This window comes from Nelusetta ayraudi, unplaced genomic scaffold, assembly GCF_046127955.1.
Source record: "Nelusetta ayraudi isolate G7.1 ecotype Tasmania unplaced genomic scaffold, CSIRO-AGI_Nayr_v1 ptg000033l, whole genome shotgun sequence".
In the NCBI taxonomy this organism is placed as follows: Eukaryota; Metazoa; Chordata; class Actinopteri; order Tetraodontiformes; family Monacanthidae; genus Nelusetta; species Nelusetta ayraudi.
In genome coordinates, this window is record NW_027466083.1 from 2,476,067 (window position 1) to 2,499,755 (window position 23,689).

A 23,689-nucleotide genomic window follows, 5' to 3' on the forward strand; every position below is an offset into this window, starting at 1 on the left:
CAAAAGATTCAGATTTTCAAACAAAAAGTTCTCGGACACACGCCGCAAGACAACCGTCAGCCTTCGCTCCACTCTGACTGCTAATTACCAGAGCTAATGCGTATGCTAATGAGCCTGACAAACACTGCCAACATCACTCCAACATCAATGTGGTTGTAAATGGCAGCAGGAGACGACGATGTGAGAGTTGATGCTGCTTCCAAAATGGTGCTTGTCGCTGACAAGGAGGTCATTAGCAGGTTCCTCTGTAGCATTTCTAACATGGTGCTAAGATGGCAGCCCATTCATTCCAGTGAAGTTGCTCAGCCAGTGCATACGCCAAAAAAAGTTTTTGATTCCCGCATTAATGGGCGCCTAGAGCATGCTCAGTAGTGTCACTTCTCATCATGCCTCTGGAACTCACATGATCTATTTGGCCAATCGGAACGATTCTGGAGAATGTCACTTTCAGACACGTCAGGACGCAGCCAATAAGAACGAGCTGAGACACAGCAGCACGTACAATAGAAAGATTTGCTATGAATCATGTTTCAGGTCACAGTCGTTCTGTCAGTTGTGTTATAGGCGTTTAGTTTTGCATTGCGGTCTATGGGAAAAATGCTTTTTGAACCCATGGGATTTTTTTGGGTGCAGTACCTCTAGTGGCCACTGGGAAGAATCGGCATATTGCCAGTACGGAATCCAGTTCCTATAATACATCCATGATTCTACTGCAGATGAAATCAAAAGGTGAGGTTTTGACCTGCAGGTAAAGCATGGTTTTTACCTGCAGGTCAGAACATGTGCTGAGAGGAAGTGGCAAATGTAGGCTGGTGACAACTCAAGGTGACACACTTCTCATTTCCGCTGTGCTGAAGGAAGACTAAAGGGGGCGGCGATGCGAGCGATACCAAATGAGATGCCAGCTAAATTCAGCAAGTACCTCTGCGCTCCGGCGGTCACAAGGCCATATGCTTAGACTTTAATTATGAGGGACTTTGGGAGAGAGGGACCCTGGGTTGAATTATGAATCTGTGCCACTCTGTGTGCCTCACAAGGGCTGTTCTTCAGGATCCAATCGCTCGCCCACAAAGGTCTCCGCCTCTCTACAAATAAACCGCGTCCTAATGCGCGTGTTAAATAGACAGCTGACACCGCAGCCTGCTTTCATTTGCACCTTGTCGGTGCCTAATTAAAATTGGAAAATGTACAATGTTTACTAGTGTGATTAAATGGAAAAGAAACGGCTGTTGACTTTGCACACAAAGCAGTTCTGATCCCGCTTGCTTGGTTGGAGCCAGAACTACTGAAGCGTGAGCACGAGGCCCACTGAGAGCGCCCTTATTAGGAACACAATGTTGTTTTTAGGAGAGGGGAGAACCGGGTACACGCACAAAAAAAAGGGAAAAGCAGTCTAGAGTGTTATGCACCAAGCAGCAGTCAAAAATGTAATTTGGAAATGATAAACAGTCACGTTGCTTTAAATGCAGACAGGAGTGCAGTGGTTAGCACTGTCACCTTCAAGCAAGAAGGTTGCAGGTTCAAATCCTGACTCCAGGCTCATTATGTGTACAGCTTTGGTGTTTTTCCCCTCATCGATGTCCACAGTCCAGAGACTTGCACATATTTGGCTAACTGGCAATTTCAAATTGGCCATAGGTGCGAGTGTGGATGGTTGTTTCTTTCTCCATGTGGCCCAGTGATAAACCAACAGTCACCCCGAGACAGCTGGGACAGACTCAAAAGTGCAAGGCTGGCTAGTGATAGCAAAGTGCAAAAGTGCTGAAAATGGATGGATGGATGGATGAAAAGCTGGATGGATGGATGGCCTTCATCATAGAAAGTTGCACTGATATGATAGCAAGGGGTTTCTGTTTTCTCAAAGTGCCATTATCAGTACACTTTCTAGAAACACAAGCTGCATTGCAAGTGAAATTTCAAAGAATCCGAATCAGATGTAAAATAAATGTTGGGGATGTAAAATAAAGAGCTGATCATTGGTTTCTGTCGGAAACGCTTTACAGTGTGTGTTTGTATTGAACGGGAAGGGACACACACACACACACGCACACACAAGTATAACTGATGGGCTCTCCCTGCCCTTCACCTACCTCTACCTCTCACCTAGACAATACGCAGCCAGTGGTTCCACAGCAGACCACAACGCTCATTATTTATCCATCCACGTCCCCTCTGAAACACTTGCGAGGCCGCCGCAGCACAATTCATCTTCCTGTATTAAAAATGAGCTGTGGAACACTTGCAGTCTCATTAGGTCTATAGAGTGACTGCAGGTTGACCACAGGACGGGCAAGTGTGCATCGCTGGGCCCCTGGCTGCAGCGCCCCCTCCCTGCTGACGACTGCTGCGAGCCACTGCGAGCCACCGACCCGACTGGCTGTATTAATTATCCCATCCGGCGTTGTCTGCTAATTAAGTGATGTTTAACACAGGAAACGGCCGGAGCAATTCAGCGCAATTAATCAGTGTCTAGGAATAGATTAAAACCACTTCCTAAATGTAATTACCATTGAGGGTCTGCGTCCAAAATTGAATCTTAATTATGCCTCAGATGCTGTGTTTGAGTCAAGGCGGAAAAAAATAATAATACAAAAAACTAAACAAAACAAAAATGGCTCAATGGCTTGTGTATTGCACTGCAAAGTAATTCTAATATAATTTCTGCTAATAGAATTTCACAGCTGATAAGAACCTGAATTCAATCCTGCTGGGCAGACTAATAGAAAATGCAATTAATTTTGAAAGGGCAGCATGTGCATGTAAAATGAAAACTTGCCAACAGAGACATTTTACCAAGTCAGAGTGAATAATATTTCAAAGCTGCCAGCCGACAACAGAGCTTGGAAACATGAGGGACAGACGACCATCCTGTCATTTCTTTATTTACGCTGCTCTTTCCGACAAAATGTCACGATGCAGCTAACATGCAATTTTCCCTTTACAGGTTAACACATCTGATCCTCACCAAACCTTTGAATGTCCTGTTCAGTTCTTTCAGTACTTATTGCACCCTAGGAAATAAATTACACAAATGGAAGAACATTTGGTTTGCAGATTTTTCTTTTTTCATTTTATTTTGTTGACTTTAATCTAGGATCCAGCCTAGTAGGCACAGGATGTGCATGACTTCAGTTATTTCCCTCTATTGAGATAAAGAAATTACCATGGTGTGCTTCTACTTAAATTCCCTACTTTCATGATATAATAAATACATTTCAACTGAAAGTCAAATACCTCTAACTTTTTGTGGGTGCTGTGTACGAGCTCTAGGCATGATTTAGAATGATTCTTTTTCATATCCCTCTTTGTCTGTCCCAGCGAGGAGGATGAAGCACTGACTCTTGGGAAAATACAGACCTGGAGGAGGGCACTAATCAGTGGATGGACACTTCAATGTTAAATGGAGCCTTAATAACACCACCAACAAAACCTGGACATGAGGCCACAACTTATTTATTTTACACGCACAGCAACTACGAAATCAAATGCACAACTGTGGCACACAGTATTTGCAGATCCAAATCTTTTGAACGTATTTCCTTCAGTGGACACACAACTCTGTTCACTGAACGTACCGGCTATGCTGGCTGAATGTCAGCCTTTGGAACAACTAGCGGAAGCACAAAAACTGTCAAAATGAAGCACACAAACTTGAAAGAAAAATGCCAAACTGTAGGTCAGCAGGAAAAAACACATTGACAGCATCAAAGCAAGTAATGATTGCTCACATTTAACATTTTTAAAGCCAGTTTGGTATTTTTGTGAAAGTAGCAGCACTGCCATGTGAAGTGCTTGGAAGCTGAACAATTCGGTGAATAAATCTTTCAAACAATTATTTTGTTTCGTTTTTTTGACCCAATTCAAGCAATTCAGTACAGTGAAAATGTCTTTGCACCACAGGGGGTGAAGTATATACAGTAGCTTCAACGTTTTGGTGTATAAAGCTGGAGTGAACCACTGAGAATTCATGGCTCAACTGAGTCTTCATTAACCCCACCCACCTTAGTTACAGCGCAGTCCGATACACAAGTGCAGGTGCTATTTAACTTCATCAGCGACTGATGTTTTCACAGGAATCATCCCACATTGAGATGAACATCAGCAATGTTCAGAGATGTCAGAGAGGAGTAGACAGCAAGGGCTCCGATACCTTCTGTTGTATACATGACATTATTTGTCAGTGAAATGATTTAAATGCAGATCACAAGCCAGGCAATTGATCTCTGGTCTTCTTTAATTGTTGTTATTACAAACTTATGAGTGACGTGCATCCAAAAATTGAACAACGGGTGTTTCTTTCATTTCACGCACCTTTGTTTTGATTAAAAGGAAAAGAAGCTGGCTTTGCTGAGGCTACAGCGCTGCAGCTTTTAGCAGAAATTCACCTAGCCAGTGGCTAAATTGCTTAACATGAAAAAAAGGCGTGTGGCACTTCAGACTTGGAGCATTATTGCTCCTGACTGGCAACAGGTCGACGCCTCACCTTGACAGCCCAGGCCATTAGTGCTTCAATGTGCATGCGAACGGGTGAAAGAAAGCGGCTGTTTAACAGCACTTTAAAGGGTCGGTAGACGGTGAAAGCACAAATGCAAGTCCACGTTCCATCAGAGCACTTCAAATATTAATTTACACGGAAACATTACAATTCTTGAGACTGCGCCAGTGCCTGTTGAATTAGGTGAGCCCGTTGAGGTGCAAAAAGTAAAATAGGATGGTGGGTCAACATTTATTAGAGAATTCCTCAACTCTTTTCAGAATGACTCATTCAAAGATTCTTGAATAACCACCTTGAATACCATGAATAACCACGACCATGCATAAACAAATTATTATTTGGGCATCACACAGGTTTGACATTAACCTGGACTTAACCCGACGTGTCGGAGCTCAGTTCCTGCCGCCCTGAACACTCCAGAGACAATTGGAAAAACAAGAAAAACAGAATGCCAACATGGATTATACAAGCAGCAAGGACATCTATGACTCACCTCGCATTGCACAGGGAAATGTTGGCCCTTGAATTACCATCTATGGTGAGATTTGTTAAAATTCTATCAGTCGAGGTGATCAGACATCCTTGTGTGAAGCATCCACATGGCTTATAATGGGATTTTGAAAACAAATGTCAGTTTTCACTTTCATTAACCAATAGTTGCCAAAAGCATTTTTACAACAGTGTATTTAACTATATGTACATATAAAGAGCTCTACTGACAATCATACTGCACCGGCAGCTTTCTGTTGAATGTGGATCGGCTCATGTTTCATTATTTTGGGATTCAAATTAACATTGTTCCCAAAACTACCGTAATTTCCAGACTATAAAGCGCACCTGAATATAAGCCGCACCAGCTAAATTTAGGGGAAAAAACAAATGTGTTCATATACAAGCCGCACTGGATTATAAGCCACAGGTGTTTCGTCAGGAAACGGGTCCGCGGAGCGGATCGGTTCGGCGGCTGCGAGCCTGCGACTCTGGACTCGCACCTCGGATCCTTCCCGCTGGTCACCTCGGTTAATTGGTATGGAGTCGGACCAGAACTCTAGGCAGCGACGCACCGGAGCTCACGAAGACAGAGCGCGTAAAGACAAGAGAACATACAGACGAGAGCCAAAACAGAAAAGTTGCACACTGAACCCACTGAACCCGCGTCGAACCGCTGTCACTTTTTCTTCATGCGCACTGGAACCATTAAAGTCGCTTCATGAACACTGAACCCACAAACCACCTGTCACTGTTCATCACTTCATCGCTTTAGCGCTTCCTGCTAAAGCGCCCCCTGGCGGGTGAAGTAAAATCCATTGAAAAGCCGCACCTTTGCATAAGCCGCATGGTTCAAAGCGTGGGAAAAAGGTAGCGGCTTATAGTCCAGAAAATACGGTACTTTATTATCACTGTAGGAACAATTTATTGGTAGTTGTTTGTACTGAATTTGGCATTTTGTTTGGTTAGTTATCTATAACGTTAGTTATTTTTGTCTGACTGACAGATATTTTTATTTCTTAGAATAGGTTTTTGTTTTTTATTTTTGCTTCGCAATTATTTGTTTAGCTTCTTATGTTCAGCCATTTTGCAAGATACATAGAGACCTTGTCATTTTATCAATACAACAACATTGTTGTTTGTCTTAATTTCCTTTGTTGGCCCCTTTGGCAATTCTACATGTTTGTGCGTCCTCCTACGTGTGCAGCTTCTCCACAGGTACCACAATCCAAAGGTGTAAACATTAGGTTGACTAGTGAGCAGTGGTCCCCAACCCCCGGGGACCGCTCCAAATAGCAGCAATATAACACATGACTGCAATAATGAAAGGATGAAACTGCCATGAAGAAAAAACAAGTGCACCACACATTGGACTTTTTTGGGTGATTGGATAACATTGCAGGGACTCGAGGTAATAGTTGTAGGTTAGTTGATAGAAGGCCATGCAGTAAACTATTAAACTCAGGTCATTAACATGGACTTCCTTTGCCTGTGGACATTACGTCCCCATAGTGGATGAGTGGCCGTTTGATCAATGTTAGTTCAGAGTACTTCAGGTTTGTTTGTTTATTTCTGTCAAATAGCCACGAATCAGACATTTAACATCTTGCATCATTGCATATTGTGCTATTACATTTGTAACATTACATTTATATGTTGGAATTATTACATTGAGTTGAATGTATAAATGTATTGAATGTTACTATATGTAGTGCTTTGGTGTATATTTGACGATCATGATCAGTGCACTGGGGGTGTTGAAAACCTCGTGAGCAAAGACTGTATAACTCATTATCAAGTCTTCTCATCAAGTCTTATAAACAGTGACCTGGGGGGACCAGAGAGTGGTCAGCTGAAGGAACTGCCTTTGCCACCCTCATAAAGTTTGCGAGCCATACAGTCACAGGGATGGGAACTTGTGACCTGAGCTCGTCTTGCAGCAAAATGGTTTCAACAGGTCACAGCGGAAGGAAGGATGGACCATTTGGCTCACGGCCAAATAACGACCTGCTTCCTCATTCACAAACAATGACAGTAACACCCAGCAACTGAAGGGGGAAGAATGGACATCCAATCAGAGGACGACACTTGAGAAGACATTCAAATTAGGAGTCAGATTTTTTGTCTGTGCATTTAAGGACTTTCTTGGGAGAAAGTTGTCAGTCGGCCAGGACTCGACTCCAGAGATCTCTCGAGCAGATCTCTGTAACAAATGTCTTGTTCTTCTTTTCACTAAACTAAGATTTTCCTTGTCTTCTTTTCTTCATTAAACAAACACGCAGCCTTTAAAATGACGCTTTTCTGACCGCAACTCAGCACACAGAACTGAGAACGCAGGTCCAGTAGTGAAAATGGTCCTCTTGGAAACACGACATGTCAACAGTTCTGCTAACTGTAGGCGACGCTCCGCAATTTAGAGTCACATTAAACATCATTTTAGCGTTTAAAGTTAGCGTTCATTTTGAGTGTGCTTCACACTATTTGCACGCTTGTTTGTTTTTTATGAAGTTGCAGCATGTGTGCGCCCTCATTATTGCGGTTTCTTTTATATGCCAGTTATAATTGCGGTAGGACAGCTGCTCCGATGGACGGAGGAGGAGACAGAGATTCACATGCACTGACGTGTGGCTGAACCGTCTTTGTAAACAAAAGGATAGAAAGAGCTCAGTATGAACCGACAGAGCGGAGGTGTGATGTGATGTTCTACCCCAGAGGTTATTAGATTTGTATTACCATATATGTAATGATGATGAAAATCTCATATTGTCCCTTGAAACAAGATTCAGCATTAATTATTTCCTGAACAGGAAGGACTCTTCATGCTTACAAATACATTGTTAAAGTTATTAACAGTATGGTAGGAGACAAATGGAACTCATAGTATCAGACAGAGAAGTGAAACGTGCCTTTCTCTGAACTCTCTCTGAAGAACTAAATTAAAGCCTCAGTACAGGATGTGATGTGCACCGAGGAGGCTCGCTGCTGTGAACAAGGCCTTTCCTTGAAAACTGAAAAGGCGGTGGATGAGTAAGAGGAGTGTGAGGACGAAGAGAAGCACTTAAAGAAAGAGATCCACGGACGCTGTCATGACAAAACCAGTGAGTGCGCGGGACAAAGTGTCTGGAAGTGCTGCGCTGTTGTAACCCCGCTGGTGGGGAGCGGGAACAGTGACGGGTCAGGGCGCAAGTAGGGAGCAAACGCCGCGGTTTCTAGTGACTGGTAGCGGAGCGTGCGAAATTAACTGCGCTTGCGAATGGCTGACTGTGCTGTGGACGAGTGAGGCAGGCTGGAAAAGGGAAAAGACAAAAAGGCAGAGAGGCCATTAGGCGGGTATTATTTTATTTTTATTTTTAGCCCAAGGCAAGAGGGGGCGGAGGGGATGACAGCGGTGCTAAAATGATGGGCTACAAGATGCCCTTCACAGCCTCCGAAGATGAACAGCCCCAACAACTCAGACCAGCCAGTGCTGATGAAGAGGCTTGTCCAGTGCCGGATCATGATGGTATTTCATCGTTTATCCTCCAGCTGACCTGCATTAGTACTCTTCCTGCCACTAAGGATGATTCATCTTTTGTCTGGGACTATAACCGGCAAACACAAAAAGAGAGCTCCACATTTGGACAGGGAGCTGAAATTAAAATACGCCTGAAAATTTCAGGTCTGTATTTTATTTTTTATTTTTTCTTACACCAGGCTTTCTGTGAATCCATTTTTTGAGAGTCGTACATCTGGTGCTTGTTCACCTTGACAACTCAATGTGCTCTCCTCTCAACTCTTTATGTGCTTCTCTGAGTAATTTGACATATTTTAAATTATATTGATTGAAGTTCCACAACTTCCGTAATATTCTCATACTGCCACTGAGCAAATAACGGGCACTGAATCCCATCCCGGCTGTCCTACTGAAATCAGCGGGTCAACAGCTTTTTTGAAATGTGCTTTTGTGTTCCTAGTACAAGTATGAAAAACGACAAGTTACACATTTCACTTGGATTTTGCCTGACTTTCTGTGTCACAATTTTAGCTGCTTATCCTAGTAGCTCCTCTGCTAACTTTTTTTAATTTTTTTTTAATGTGGGTAAGGCATCAATAAATACATGAGAGCTAGTAGCCATCTTCCCTGCCAGCTAGCGCTAGCAGTGAGTGACTAGCCAATCACAAGCAAGTGTGTTGTTAGAGGTAGGGGAGGATTTTATTAACTTGTGGGTTGAATGTTAATGGTAACGCGTCACATGTCACATAACCGAGACAAGCACATTGACGTGCGCCAAGCCATAGATGGATGTAACGGAGAGAACCTGGTAATTTTTCAAAATAAAAGATTGTTCAGACTCAGAAATTTAAATTATTTATTCTTTCTGTGCAGCCCGGTACGAAATGGCCCACAGATCGGTACCGGTCCGCAGCCCAGGGGTTGGGGACCACTGCCCAAGTTAAGTTTAAGTTAACCTAATGCATACACCTTTGGATTGCGGTACCTGTGGAGAAGCCACACACATAGGAGGACGCACAAACATGTAGAATTGCCAAAGGGGCTAACAAAGGAAATTAAGAAAGGAGTGAATAAATATGTATTTCAGCATGAATTTTTGATGTACTTAAGATTTGGAAATGGTATCAGAAACAGTTGGCAAAGTCAGCCAAGCTGCAAGGCAAACATTAACTACCCAGTTTTGTGTCTTGCAATGACTGAAGAGAGATCGTTCCGAAGAGAAATTGCTGGGCTTCGTATTGATGAAATGCCAACTTCAGTGACCCGTGTGGACAGTAAACACAGAAACGCTTCTGCTTGGTATAAGTCAGAACATGCTGTGGATGCATCACTCTCACTTTTCTCTGTTTTGACAGAGTGTTTTGTTTGTTTTTTGTTTGTGGGGCCCTTAACCTACGTGGTCTTGTGTGGAGAGTTGTGTTGTCTCCCACTCGGCTGCTCTACACAACACAATGGATGCCTCAACACTCAGCACTCGTGCAAGTGGGAAAGTCACATGGCGCTGTGGACAAGAAGAGTGAATATAATGCAAAACACACTTAGAACCATATAAGATGTTTGGCGACATAAGAGTCAACAGACTTCAGAAGAATCCAAGGACAAAATAGTCTGTGAAAATGCGCCAAATCTAAAAGGGAGCAGCGGCAAATGAAGTGTGGAACTCCAGCGTCCACGAGGAAACACCACAGGTCACAGCAGGTTTGTGCCTCTGACATTTTTCCTTGTCAAACATTTGTTGTTTTTTTTTTGCATTTCATATCATTCAAAGTTATTGCTCAAGGATTTAGTGAAATGAAGTGAACACACACTGGAACAAAAAAAAAATGGAGAATGCAAATGACACTTTATATAATTCAGGCTTTAAGAAGCCTGAATTATATTGATGTACCACACAAGCTGGAATGAGACCAACTTTGGCTTTTCTATTATTGTTTAGTTTTAAGTTATATGTGTTGTGATGAAAACGTTGCACTGAAGAAGTGAAACTGACAAACATCAACATATTTTTGTGAGCCCAGTTGCTCATTTGGGAAAATAAATGAATAAATAAGAAAACAGGTTTAATTAATGCAATGTCTGTCACTGTTCTGGCATAATTACTGTGCAAGAATGCACACTTGATAAATGACAGCTTAAATTTGAGTATCGCTGCGATTAATGACTAATTCTGTCTAGTTCAATTTAACTGATTGCAAAGAATAAAGGTGAGCCTGGTTTGAAGGGATGGTGGGATAAAAAAGTAAAATAAGAAGTTGAAAGTTTATATCTGTCTTTCAAAGCGGAGACAGGAGAGGGAAAGAAAGGCGGTTTGGCTTTGTGTGTGTGTGTGTGTGTGTGTGTGTCACTGAGTCTATTCTCTGATAGTCACACGACGGTCCCACATCATGATCCATATTTAACATCTCTGCCTGGAAGCTGTGGGGCTGTTGCCACATCACAGAAATATCTCTTCCAGCCTTAACAATGTAACCAACCACTTAAAACTCCCTAAAAACTTTACATATTTAATCACTTACTGCGACAAAACCGACAAAAAAAAAGTAAGAGCTGATTCCCACTCTACAGTAAATCAGCTTTCCAAGCAGTCGTTCTTGCCTTGCTCAAGAATTCACTCCAGAATGCATCTGAGCTCTGAATAAATTATAGACGCTGCATGTTTTTCAAAGTAAATACACGCTGAATAATTGCTGCGCTCCGGCCCGCTGTGCATCTCCTCTTCACTTAAAACGGCGTCAGGACAAACTCGGCGGCAGCTGCTTTTGTCCAATCGACATCTCGACCGGAGAGCCGCCGTTTGAAGATTTTGTCTAGGTGAGAAAAATATTGGGAGGGGGGGTCGAAAGGACCCCGAAGGCATGACCTTCCCTCACTGCCACCAATTATATCAAGACCGTATAAAATATAGATTACGTGCCATCGTGGGGCTGACATATCCAAAGGCTGGTAGCGTGGGGGTGTAGAAGTTGCCTGGAGACCCCCGAGGGGACCGAGGGTTGAATATGACAAGACAAGGGGAATACAGTCACACAATAGATGACCTTGATTAGGGCGAAGCTCGGCCGGCCCTGGCCGAGGACAAGAAGGGGAAATAAATCAAGAGGGTCCCTGCCAAAGGACTGTGGGATCAATTCAAATCTAATCAGGGCTCTAAATATTAAAAAAGTACTGATAGCTCAATGAAATTCATTACCGTAAACTGCACTCCAGACTAATAAGCATGTATTATTAATGGATGGGCGCAGACTTTGGAACAATTGGCATTTAACTTTGAGTTGTAACCTTTCAGCATAAATGTCAAGATGAATTCTTATTCCGGAAACTTTGAGATTCAGCCAACATTTAGTTCACACATTCCTATATGGCCCGGGCCTGAAAGGGCACAGAGGCAGATCAGAGAGGAGATGTAGAAGGTGTGATGGCGAGATGTGATGTTGCACGGCAGAGCGTGGAGCGGAACAATATCTGCGAGAAGATGCACAGGTCTCGCCTTCGCTTTCCCACACACACAAAACACGCCACGCGCTGATTCACAGAAGATGAGTAAGTCAGTGCGCTGCTGGTGAGGAGGCGCTGCTGCCATGTCATCGGCAGCTGTGTGGGACGACGCGCTTCTAAGACCAACGCTGTTTTAGTCTGTGTTTACTTCTCTGTCCGTTTGGAAGAGCATTGTCAATTGAAGCGTCAGTGCATGTTTACCAACAGTGCTATGACAATTGATGAAGAGACAGTCAATACATAAACTGTTGACTGTATCAACACTCTCCACCAATACAACACCACACATTTCTGTTTGCTCTGATTGAAAAACAAAAAACAAAAAAAAAACACAAGGAGGGATTGTCACATGCAAACATGGAGTGGAAGACAACAGGCTGTTTGCAGCCAGCACAGGCCGAGAGCTGGACACCGGGGCTGTAAAAAATATAAAAAATACAAAACTACAAAAATCAGAGGATTATCCACACCGATGAAAACAAAACACAGACAGAGGGACAACAGAAAACACAGCTGCAGCTCAGTGGTCCCCGACCACCTGACCATGGACCAGGTCATTCAGAACCTGGCCGCACAGAAAGGCTGAATGGAAAATGTAGTTGATTGATTTCCAGAGTCTGAAATATGTTTTTAGTTTTAAGAGAAACAACCAGATAACATGACTTCTGTGCCTCTGGACGGATGTCAAGACGCTTGTCACAAGCTAGAAAAAGAACAGATCTTTGGGGAGCTTTGGAAAGCGGTAAGGACCAATGAGGAATAATAAAACTGCATTGATTCTCACCTTGATTGGCACGGTTTGGCAGTTTGCTCTGGCCTGCAACAGGCCAAACAATGAGGAAATTAAGCTTTCAGAACTGCTTTGGCTCACCACATTGCCAAGAAACCTTTTACCGATACTGTTACTACCCTGCAATGACAACCACCGAAACAAATTTGCGGAGCAGATACACACTTGTGACACTTTTCCATTGCACAGTTTCAACACTTCTCACCTCTGTTCACCTCGACTCAACTCGGTTTGGGTTGTTTTCCCAACAAAATTGTTTCCCACCTCAACGTGGGTTGAGTTGTCAGAGCAAGGTGGCCCGAAAGTCCCTTGACATCATGTCGCTAGCAGTTTGTATTATGACAGAAACTTTTTTTTTGTCACTCTTCACACATTTGTGTCAGCTGGCAACCGAGAGCGGCTGTCAGCTGGGAGACCTGACACACCTTCTTGTTGCGGTGTTGTGTTGAGCGCCCTCTGCAATTTTTCATGCAACACCACACACCTTGTTGTTTGACCATTTTCCTCGTCTGCTTCCCTGAAGATAGAAATGCACAGTCGCTGTTGCCAGCTACTTTATTTTATCATTTTTGAAATGGCAGATTTTATTTATTTTTTATTTTTTGGAAGGAGTCGCTCTCGTGAATCATTCTGTAACATCGCTCTTGCCCAATCAGTGGCCTGACGTGACATTTTTGACCTATCACCCCTAGTTGGGACCAACTCGATGATGAGAGACAAGCACAGGGCTCACACTGACTCATCATCATTCATTCGCGTGCATTTTGTTTATATTTGTGTCTGTGCCAGTCCATAAAATTTTTGTTCATATATTAGTGCAATAAAGTTTGAGGGCCGCCGCTGTAGTTCCCCAACTGCTCTGGCAGGCAGGGGGGGGTTACAGACGGCAGCCAGGACTTTACGACCTCTAAATCACGGCAACAGTAAGTGAACTTGGTGCTGATCAAGGTTTCTCTTGGCAGCGCAGTGAAACCATTTCTTATTGGCCGCAAAAACTTGCCCGGGCACATGAACAAGTTGGATCACAACTTGGATATTAGTTCACTTAAACTTGTGTTTGTTTTCACTTTAAATCAACTGTCCAATGTCATGCCCATTTTAAAATTATTTTTCAACTCCAGACTTCTGTGCAGTGGCCCTGCACACTGCTAAATCACCTCAGAATAAATAACTCTCCATTTTCAGCCTCCTACAAAAACACTCACACGGCTGAGAGCTGAGAGTACCGTCATCAACCTGGGGCAGGATTCAGCGAGGCATCACATGATTGGATTTCCAGTAAAGCGGTTTTAGCAGAAATGCGGCTCAAGAAAAAAAACCTATTGTCTCACTGTGGGGAGTTCATTGACAGGCGAGAGGAAATGGATGCCATGTCATTTGTGTGCGACAGACAGCAGAGAGCCGCTGTCAAGTGAAAGGATGTGAGCGGGCCAAGCGACATCTGCACTTTTAACCCCAACCATCGCATTCACTCATCATGGCTCAGCTCTCATTGCGATTCCAGGTTACAGAAGGAAACTAAAAATAAATGTGTCACTCGCTTAATTGTTGGTCCCTTTTTTTGTTTTGCTTCTAATGACTGTGAAAGGTGCGCCATGTGTGCGTCCATCCGTGTTTCTCTCCATGACTTCATCCGCAATTTCTCTTTGTCTTTTCTCCCTCTCCCTCGCTCCATTATCTCTGGAGCTTCATCTTAGGGGAAATCTGCTTAGCAGCCTTGAGCATACTTGCTTCCCAATTAAATCAAGATGTATTTGCCTCTCCTCACTTTTTCTCCCATCGGAATAATTGATGGAGGTCTCTGGCCTGGTGAAAAATGGCTTCCGAGTCCGGAGATGAAAAGAAAGATGAATGATTTCATGGCGGCGAGGGCCAGTGAGGCCTGAGACGAGGGAGTGCTGACACTGTGACAAATACACTGACCATGGCAACCAAACCTGGACGGACCACCAGGGGACGTTGGGGTGACCCGAGTCCATTGTGACTCTTTTGCCGATGTCGCCTCTTGCACACAGCCTTTTTTCTTCTGCAAAGCTGATGTCCTGCCAGGAGAACTGTAGAAAGTGGCAGCAGGCCAGCTAGCAGGAGCTTCAGAGCACAACGTTTTTACCGTTGTGAGGGAGCCTTTAGTGGAAACGTGGAGGCCAAGAGAACATGTGCAGTAAGGTGACAAGCGCCAGCAGGTAACTTTCTTGAACACTGCCGTCGTCCAGGATTCTCAGGCTGAAACCAGTTTTTCCCCTGCTGTCGCCGAGCTCAGTGTCACACAGCCGAGAGGCAGCAAATGTTTATAAGAATGAATTCAATGACTATATAACAAGCCATCTGTTTGGAGGTGCTCTATGCAATGCACAATGCAACGATTGTGATTATGAGGAGGTGGATGGAATTTTGATCCTATTAGGAGAGGAACGGTTCATAAAATCCACAGCTCACTTTGTATGATGGTTTTTGGTTCAGTTTGGTAATTTTTAAGTCCACAGAAATACCACATATCGGCTAAAATACACAGTCCAATAATTCACCATTTGCAGTTACAGTCTTGTAGTGATGCAAAAAGAGTAATAAATTGCGCAGTCTGACATTTGATTCGTCACTGTAACAGTTTGACACTGCAAGAGGGAAGACATGGCTAGTTTCACCATACTTTTCATTTAATTGGCAAAGAAGGCCATTTAACAAAAGCTCTGAACAGATGGTTATTTTGTGCATGTTGGGCATAAATACTTAACTGACTGAAATATATAACCTTCATTTATCAATTTGCCCTCTTTCTCCAATTTGTTGCAGTTGTCTGGCAAGTCTTCACTTCTGCTTCATTCACACCATGTCAACATTGATTTTTCAGCAATTTCAGTGACTCGTTCAGAAATGTGAGAGAGAACGAGACAGAAAGGACTGCAACACGCAAGTGGCAGACTTGTTGTTAACTTGCAAACGTTGACACATTACCAGCGAGTGCCAGTGTAGTACTAAATGTGTCTGGGCTGGTAGGGCCTACGCTAGTGATTATGCTGGGAAGGAACAGAGTCTATGCCGGAAATCGGATTTATTAGGCAGAAAGGTGGAATGACATTATTCCATACGTATTACAAACCAAATGCTACACACACACACACACACACACACACACACACACACACACACACACACACACACACACACACACACACACACACACACACACACACACACACACTCTCTCCAAACCGAGACAGATGAACCGAAAGAAAATGTTTTTGTTCCATCCCTCTTTGAACAAAGTCTGTTTCCCTCAAATTTGCTTGTTAGCACTAAACAATCTCCAAAGAAAAGCAACAACAAAACAGTGCCATTGCCATTGTCTACCTTATTAAGTCGAGACAAAAAGACTGGAAACATTCCTGCAGCCCTCTCATTTAAACACCTCTGCTTTTCACACTTTCAAATGACTGTGCAAGTACTTCCATTTATTCGTTCTATTTTAAGGGCAGATTGAAGTCACTGTCTGTTTATCAGCAGAAACTGTATGTTTAAAATGAGCAAGTTGAGCCGACTGCCAGTTGGCAAAGAACACAGACTTGTTCACACAAAATCCTGTTAAAATTAGGATGGTGTTGCCTCCAACTTGAAAAAAGGTAACTTGGTTTGTTCATCTTGTTGCTCTTCCTCATTCCTATTTTGTGCTGTGGTGCGCTGCTGTGATGGTACTGTGCAAGATTACAAAAAGGGGAAGAACACAAGCTGCAAGCTACTAAAATTGATGTGGCCTCTTTAATTTTGGAAAATGAAATTTTGTGCTGATCTACTTGTGGAGCAACACAGTAACTCTTAGTGTGCCATGCAAATGCGTATAGATACAGATATCTTCACCAATAACCAAACAAATGGACAAATCCTGCAGTCAGTAACTGTTCGTAAACCTTATGTAACTGTTGTTGGGAGCCATCAGACAGTTTTTCCATCTACTTTCCGTGAGAAACAAAGTTCAATAGCTGATAAATCCTGTTTTCTCCAACCAACATTAATACTTTGGGGTGAACAGAGGTAAAATGGAGCAGTTTGAGGGGTAAATTGTGCAGGTTTCAAAGGTTAACTGACTGAGGCAAACAGTGACATCATGGAAAGCTACTACTGACGACTGGAAAATGGTGATAAAGTAAAGCAGGCCTAATATAGCACCGATCTTGAAAGGACACAAACTGAGGGACAAATACTAACAATTTGATGTCAAAGCATTTTTATATCCCTGCTTTGTTTTACCAATGGCAATAACAGTTGTTTAGGCATCTGTTTACCCAAAACAAGCAAGTGGCCTGCGTCTGAACCCCACAATGCAACACATTTGTTGTGCCTGCGGGCGTCACAGCGCAAATTGAACAAATGCTTGTCAGCTTTTGTGCGTTAATTCTTCTACTCAGATCATCTGTGACTGGTGGGTGAAGCACTGTGCCACTTTACTGGGGAAAAACTCAAACACTGCAGCAGCGCCTGAGTGTGTTCTGACGAGGTAGTAATTATAAGAAACAGAATCTATGTATATCCATTTAGGTACATAGTGCTAAACAGCTGTGAGGGATCTTGTCGTCATCAGTGCACATTTGGTAATGTAGCAGTTCTTCTCCTTTTTTCTCCAATTTTCTACTTTTCTTGTTTTTCTGTTGTTTAAAATAGAAAAGCAAGAAAATATTTTTTTCTGCTTTTTACGGAGCACATTCCATGCTCTTAATCATTTCAGCAGCAGGTCTGGGTGTGTGAAAGTCCCCCATTAGTTGCTGAAGAGACTGAAAGATCCAGGTGCGTCAGCCACCAGCTCAAGCACTGGTTGGGAACAGTGTGAAACTTCCACCACTGTGCCCCAGAGTGCACTGTGTGCTTTGTGCCGTGCCCCACCGCCTGCTTGGAAACGACATCCTAATTTGAGATATCGGCCCACAATAGGAGCCCAACATCTGCTGCAGCGAAGCCTCGACACAGGGGAGCAGGAGGAGCAGCGCCGCCGTGTTCGGCACTTCTTCTGTTCTGAGGCTGCACGCGCCGCCAGTCCGCCAGATAAAAAGGTCGAACAGTCCGCAAAGAGAGGGACGTGGGGCGATGGCGGCTCGGGGACAAGGCAGCGGCAGATCCGTTTAGATTAGACAGTTTTAATATCCTCCAAAGTTTCCATTAAGCTGCGGTCGGAGCCACCGCCGCTCGGTCTTCATTTGATTGTCTGTCACCTCCAGCGTAACCTCGGTTGTGAATGGCTGCCCTCAGTGGCTTCGTATCAATGACGCTACAAGCAATAAACTCCCAACACGCTGCCTTTGACACTGTGGGGGAATTCTGATGCACTTAAGCAGATGCCTGGAATTTTCTTGGCCAGCAGGCTAAGTGGATGAGGCATTTCCAGGAAAACGCGTTGAAATGGAATGATCCAGTTTGCAGCATCTGTTTGCGGTTTGACTCCTCCAGCCCTGACTAGCAGAACGCGCTTCACTTATGCAAAACAAAGATGGGAAAAACCATCCTCTCCATTATGCAAGTCTGCTCCACATAGAATTCATGCATGTTCTTCAAAGTCCCACAAGAGATTTTTTTTTAATGCAGCCATTTGCCAAAAGTCAATTGCAAAGTGCTGTTTCTTTTCTTTTTCTTTTTTTTTTAGACATCATTAGAGAACTTTCCTCCTCCACTGAACTTGAACATTCCAAGCCTAGAAGTCAAAAATGGGGAGAATAGAAAGCCACAAGGTCAAATGTGTTGAATAATGAGCTGTCCAGATGGATGGAAGGGCATATTGGCTGGAATCATGGCATATTTTGCAAACTCTGTATTTCTTCTCCTGCCCGTTTCAGGATTTAACAGCAGCTGTTTGGCACCGGATGGCTGTGCGCCGCTCAAACACCGGCGTCTTATAATGAAAAGAAGAGCAACACCGTCTCTGGTGCCACTGACTAATGAATCGCGACAGCGGTGGTCCGGATCTCCCCCGCCACCGCACGCACTTCCCAGATGAAAAAAAAATAAAAAAAAGGGACTTGCTAATGCTCGACCGATTCTCCCTTCACATTCATTATTGAGCTGGATGGTGAGCTGAGAAATGTGAGCTCCCCGTGGGGTGCACAGTGAGAACCAGCGGCCGAGACGCCCTTTGGTGTGTAATGAAAATTTTGAATTCGGTGTGCAATTTCTTTTTCCCTCCCTTGCTCAAGATCATGGGCTGTTCACCCAAGGTCAACCGTCAGAACGGCTTTGAGTTAAGGATGGGAACGCGTTGCTTGTCATGAGCATGAATTCAACTTTGCGCTCAGTTAGATCATTCATCATATCATTCTGTGTCCAGTGAAAGTAAAACTAAATGAGAAGTTATCCTTTAAATATAAGGCGAGTTTTAAGAAAAGTAACCCCGGCCTCTCGCTGCCACTTCATCTGCTAGCTTCACTTTTCAGAAATTGTAACTTATAATAGTGAGAGGCATCACTGATGTCTCTCAACACTTGGGGCTGGTTCCGCCCTCAGAGACCACCTTGCAACCGTCTCGTTCCAAACATGTGGAAGGTACCGAGTCCAAGTTTTAGCAGCAGCAAACTGGAGGATATTAAGAGGTTTAAGATAATTAACTCTGCAATGTTGCTCCCATTGACTTTATCTAAAGATGGATGGAACTTCTGGCTTTGAAAAGGAGGCAAAAGCAGAAGTGCCTAAAACTGCATCTTGGAGCAACATGGAGAGGAGCACAAAATTCACCAATATCATTACAAATCAATAATAAATATGTCCACTTTGTTCATTCATTCATTCATTTTCCATACCCGCTTAGTCCTGAGCTCAGGGTCACGGGGGTCTTCTGGAGCCTATCCCAGCTGTCATAGGGCCACATAGAGACAAACAACCATTCACACTCACATGCACACCTATGGACAATTTAGAATGTTCAATTGACCTCACATGCATGTTTTTGAACGGTGGGAGGAAGCCGGAGAACCTGGAGAGAACCCACGCAGACACAGGGAGAACATGCAAACTCCACACAGAAACCACTTTGTTCAATCTGGCTTAATTACAAGTAAAAAGTTGTGACACACTGCAGTCGCACTCCAAACATTGATCACCTCCGCTTCCAAACACACAGCCAAATATGGAATCTTCAGGTTTCAAACAGACAGAAAACTAGAGATGACGCTGAGCGTCAAGCCAGTCTACCAGCTTCACAATGAGCCTTTTCTTAAAGAAAAAAAAAAAAATGGGTGACAGCAGGAACGTGATCATCACTGGACCATTATCAAGTGGATAAAATGTCCTCACTGGTTCAATGTATAAATTATACTGTGGCACTTTAGATGCTGGTGAAATAATAAAGACTTCCAAACCTGTGAGGTATTCTGGGTCTGGCACAGGGTCCGACAGCTCCTCATGACACTGAACCTCTGTTGGCACTGAGGCCACCACCATCCCATCAGGGAGCTGCTGCTCGATGCCTCGGGCAAAGTTCTTCTGTCTGGTGTTAAGAGAAAAGCAAACAGGGGGAAAGGGGCAATTTAGAGCCTGAAACATTCAGTCCAGAACAAGGAAAGGTGTGTGTGTTTGTGTGTTTGTGTGTGTGTGTGTGTGTGTGTGTGTGTGTGTGTGTGTGTGTGTGTGTGCGCACGTCAGAGACAGTCTGGTTTTGGGAACCTGCTTGAGATTTCTGTGGAAGAGAATGTCATCAATTAGTCATCACTCACAGATCTCGTCCTTTTTCCTCAGTTAACAAAATAACTCTTTTTCAAACTGATTTTGCATGATCAAAGTTCTTGGAACATTATTCTTGAGGGACAGGGACGAAGGCTGAAGTCAGGAAAAAAAAAATAAACAGCAACTTTGCAAATGCTTCAACACAGAAGCAAGTGTTGGTGTTCAGTAAGTGCAAAGAACCTCAAATGGTGCAAAACACTTCTACCTGGAGCACTTCCAGCATGCAGCAACTTTAGAAAAATGTTTGGTCAAGAACACTAACAAACAAACAAACAAAAACAATGATACGGCAGCATTCCAAAAGTTCAAATCTGGCAAATTGCTGTTGTTCCTTAACATCCAGTTCGTATTTCTCAGTAGCCTCCCACACTCGTTGGTTTTTCTAAAATTTATTTGCAATTTTTAGTGTCTTAAAAAGTTAATTTCTTTCAAAACAATCCTAGCATATAAATGTGCAATGAATAAGGTGAATAAAGTGCGTTCAATTCAATATTTAGACTAATTAGAATGTGAAATCTTTGCTAATCGAGGATGCTTTACTCTCTGGTGCTTCATAGAGGCTCACTGAATTATTTTCTTCTTTTTTACATTATTTCTTTCTACTTTGACCAAACAAAGTGTTTTCGTGTTTTTGCTTCCCTCCACATTGCTTCCATGAAACCACTTAGCACAACTATTTAAAACAAAAACAATGGATTTTTGTTCTTTTTTAAACATCATTGTAGACATCATTAAATATGGTGCAGTTCATGTTAATATATTTTTGGGGTTGCAGACTCATCAAACAATTTATATTAAGAATAACAAAAGAGGGAGAAAAAAGGGGAAGGTTGTTGTTTGAGTCAAAATATGTGAGAATTAAGTGTGTAATTGATCTGCCTCATCATTAGGATAAACCTACACACACACATATAAGACACACATATAAGACTACACAATAGGTCTGATCAGAGAACAGCTTGTTCTGCATCAACGTGACTCATCGTCATTCGGAGTTCCAGTGGCCTTTCTGTCTACTGTGACAAGTTGAGCACACACATTCTGCCCACTCCATTATTCTTTTTCTCAGTGCCAGTCTGGATCGCAACAAGGTGACGTCAATACATCACCTGCTGCAGTCAGACCGACACCCTGGAAACAAGGAGACGTTAAAATATCCTCATCCTCATAACACCTTTTCCACTTGAATAACAGCACAATTAAAAGTGCCTCAGAGCAAAACAAATTTTTGTTTGATTCCGGGCATGCAGCCTTTTGGTGTGGAGTCTGGATGTTCTCACTGTGTCTGCGTAACATCTCTGCAGGTTCTCCAGCTACCCACCACAGTCCAAAAACATGTGCATGAAGCCAATTTAGGACAATTTGAAAAACTTCTTCATAAAATAGATGATAAATTGTTGAATTGTGGCTAATATAAAGCAACATTTCATTCCAAAGAGAACTGTGCACCAAAAACAACTTGAGCCAAGTTCTTTCATTGATGCCAGCTTTCATAAAGAAGGTAAATACAGAGATATGAAAGTTTGTGGTCTTGTGTCGTCGTGCAATGTGGACAAGACTTTGTTTTCGTGAAGTCGCCTGGAATAAGATGCTCATGGAAGCTTTAATCTCAGTTACAGTGGTGGTTTTGGCTTGAAAAGAAAGGATATAAATATAATCATCTAAATATAGAGTCACTCAGACTTCACAAAGCTCTTTATTTTCACTTTGGCAAGAGGCTGAGAAGTCGATCTTACACATTCGATTGCCACCATTTCATCTGAAGTCTTTATTTATCATATTTTTTAGGAACATTATTAACAGGAAATACAATATTTTACACTAATTCATTTTTATGGTGGCTTTCTGAATTTACACATCAGCCAAGAAACATCTTCATTCCTTACGATTTACAATTGTTGACTTGCTTTTTGTTTTTTTGCTGTTTCATGCACCACTTGTTGGATTGCAAGCCCCTCTTCTTGTGATCTTGAAGAACAAATCCAGCTGCCTCAACTCAACCCTTCTGAATTCGATTGGAAAAGTTACAATTCTTCTCACAGGTTGGCTGGAATTGGTCATGAAGATTGCATCTTTTAGTTAAAAGTCACCAGTTCAATGTTCAATGAGCAATGATCAGCTCATTCAGCAAACCTGTTCCCATGAAAGATTTTGTGCATTTGAGGAAGTCATTTTGAATGACGCTGCTTTAGCGATCAGATGTACTATTCTTCATGGGCATTAAAAAGCTTCATGTGGATGTGTTAATGGTCTTAAAAGATGGACACAGTCTTTCTCTGGAAGACCATTTTATACACATGGTCAATACACCTGCAATAAATAACAATAATATGCAGCTAATATTGACACGGCTTATTTATATTTGTTTTATTTTCTATAAAGAAAAAAAAAATAGGCAGATTTGAAGTTCTTGAGTAGCCCATTAACATTGACCATTAGAACACTGCTGCTTGCCAAAATGGTTGTACGCGCAAGCTGTCGAAACATCTGTGGATAAACAACTTACTTGCAGTTGTTTATTTTAGTCTCAAATTTCAAATTGCCGCTTCCCGCACACTGAAAACATTTCCTGCCGGTAACACTATCGGACAGCGGTGATAATTCTATCTGGTCCATAATCCTTCCCTTTCCCTTAATGGATCCGCTTGCTTGATGCAGACCTTTCAAACAAAGCTGCTGTTTTTTTCCCCCTTGCATCTCCTCCTCTCTGAAAGCAAGAAAAAAAGTATTATGTTATGCCTGCAACACTAAACAAGCACAATAGGTCCTCTTTGTGCACACAGGCAACAGTTTTCTCAGGAATATAAACCAGTCATAATAAAACACTGGATTCATGCAGCGTTCTGGGCCGGGGTTGTAAATAAATATTTACAAATCACAAACAGTTGCCTCTGGGAAAGTCACAGCTCACAAACAACACAAGCCACTAACTGAGGGAGACGCCAGAGCCATACTAGCACATTTTAAATGGCATTTTATTTGAGTTGTGGTGTGAACAAGCTAGACGCAGTAAAAAGTGACCCGATGCCAAACAAAGTTTATCAGCTGATGTGGGTGTAGAGCATAAAATGGGGTATGCTGTTTGCATAATAATGATGGACTTTCGTGAGTCAACAATCCGCATTACTAAAGGGTGGTGAAATGCTAACTTTCTTTGGCATCAGACATCAACAAGGTCCGTTGGGATTTTATATTTATTTTTTGTACTGACAAACTCTGTTTATCAGTCAAA

The 23,689-nt window shown here is 42.8% G+C and overlaps 1 protein-coding gene across 4 annotated transcripts in view; it reads right to left on the reverse strand.

Annotated features, from left to right (window-relative positions):
• astn1 (astrotactin 1) overlaps positions 1 to 23,689 on the reverse strand; it is a 328,361-nt gene that overhangs the window by 149,291 nt on the left and 155,381 nt on the right. For all 4 annotated transcript variants that reach the window (XM_076031556.1, XM_076031555.1, XM_076031553.1 and 1 more), the window contains one exon: positions 20,094 to 20,221. In XM_076031556.1, the coding sequence (XP_075887671.1) occupies positions 20,094 to 20,221 (128 nt within the window). The remainder of the gene's footprint in view (positions 1 to 20,093; positions 20,222 to 23,689) is intronic.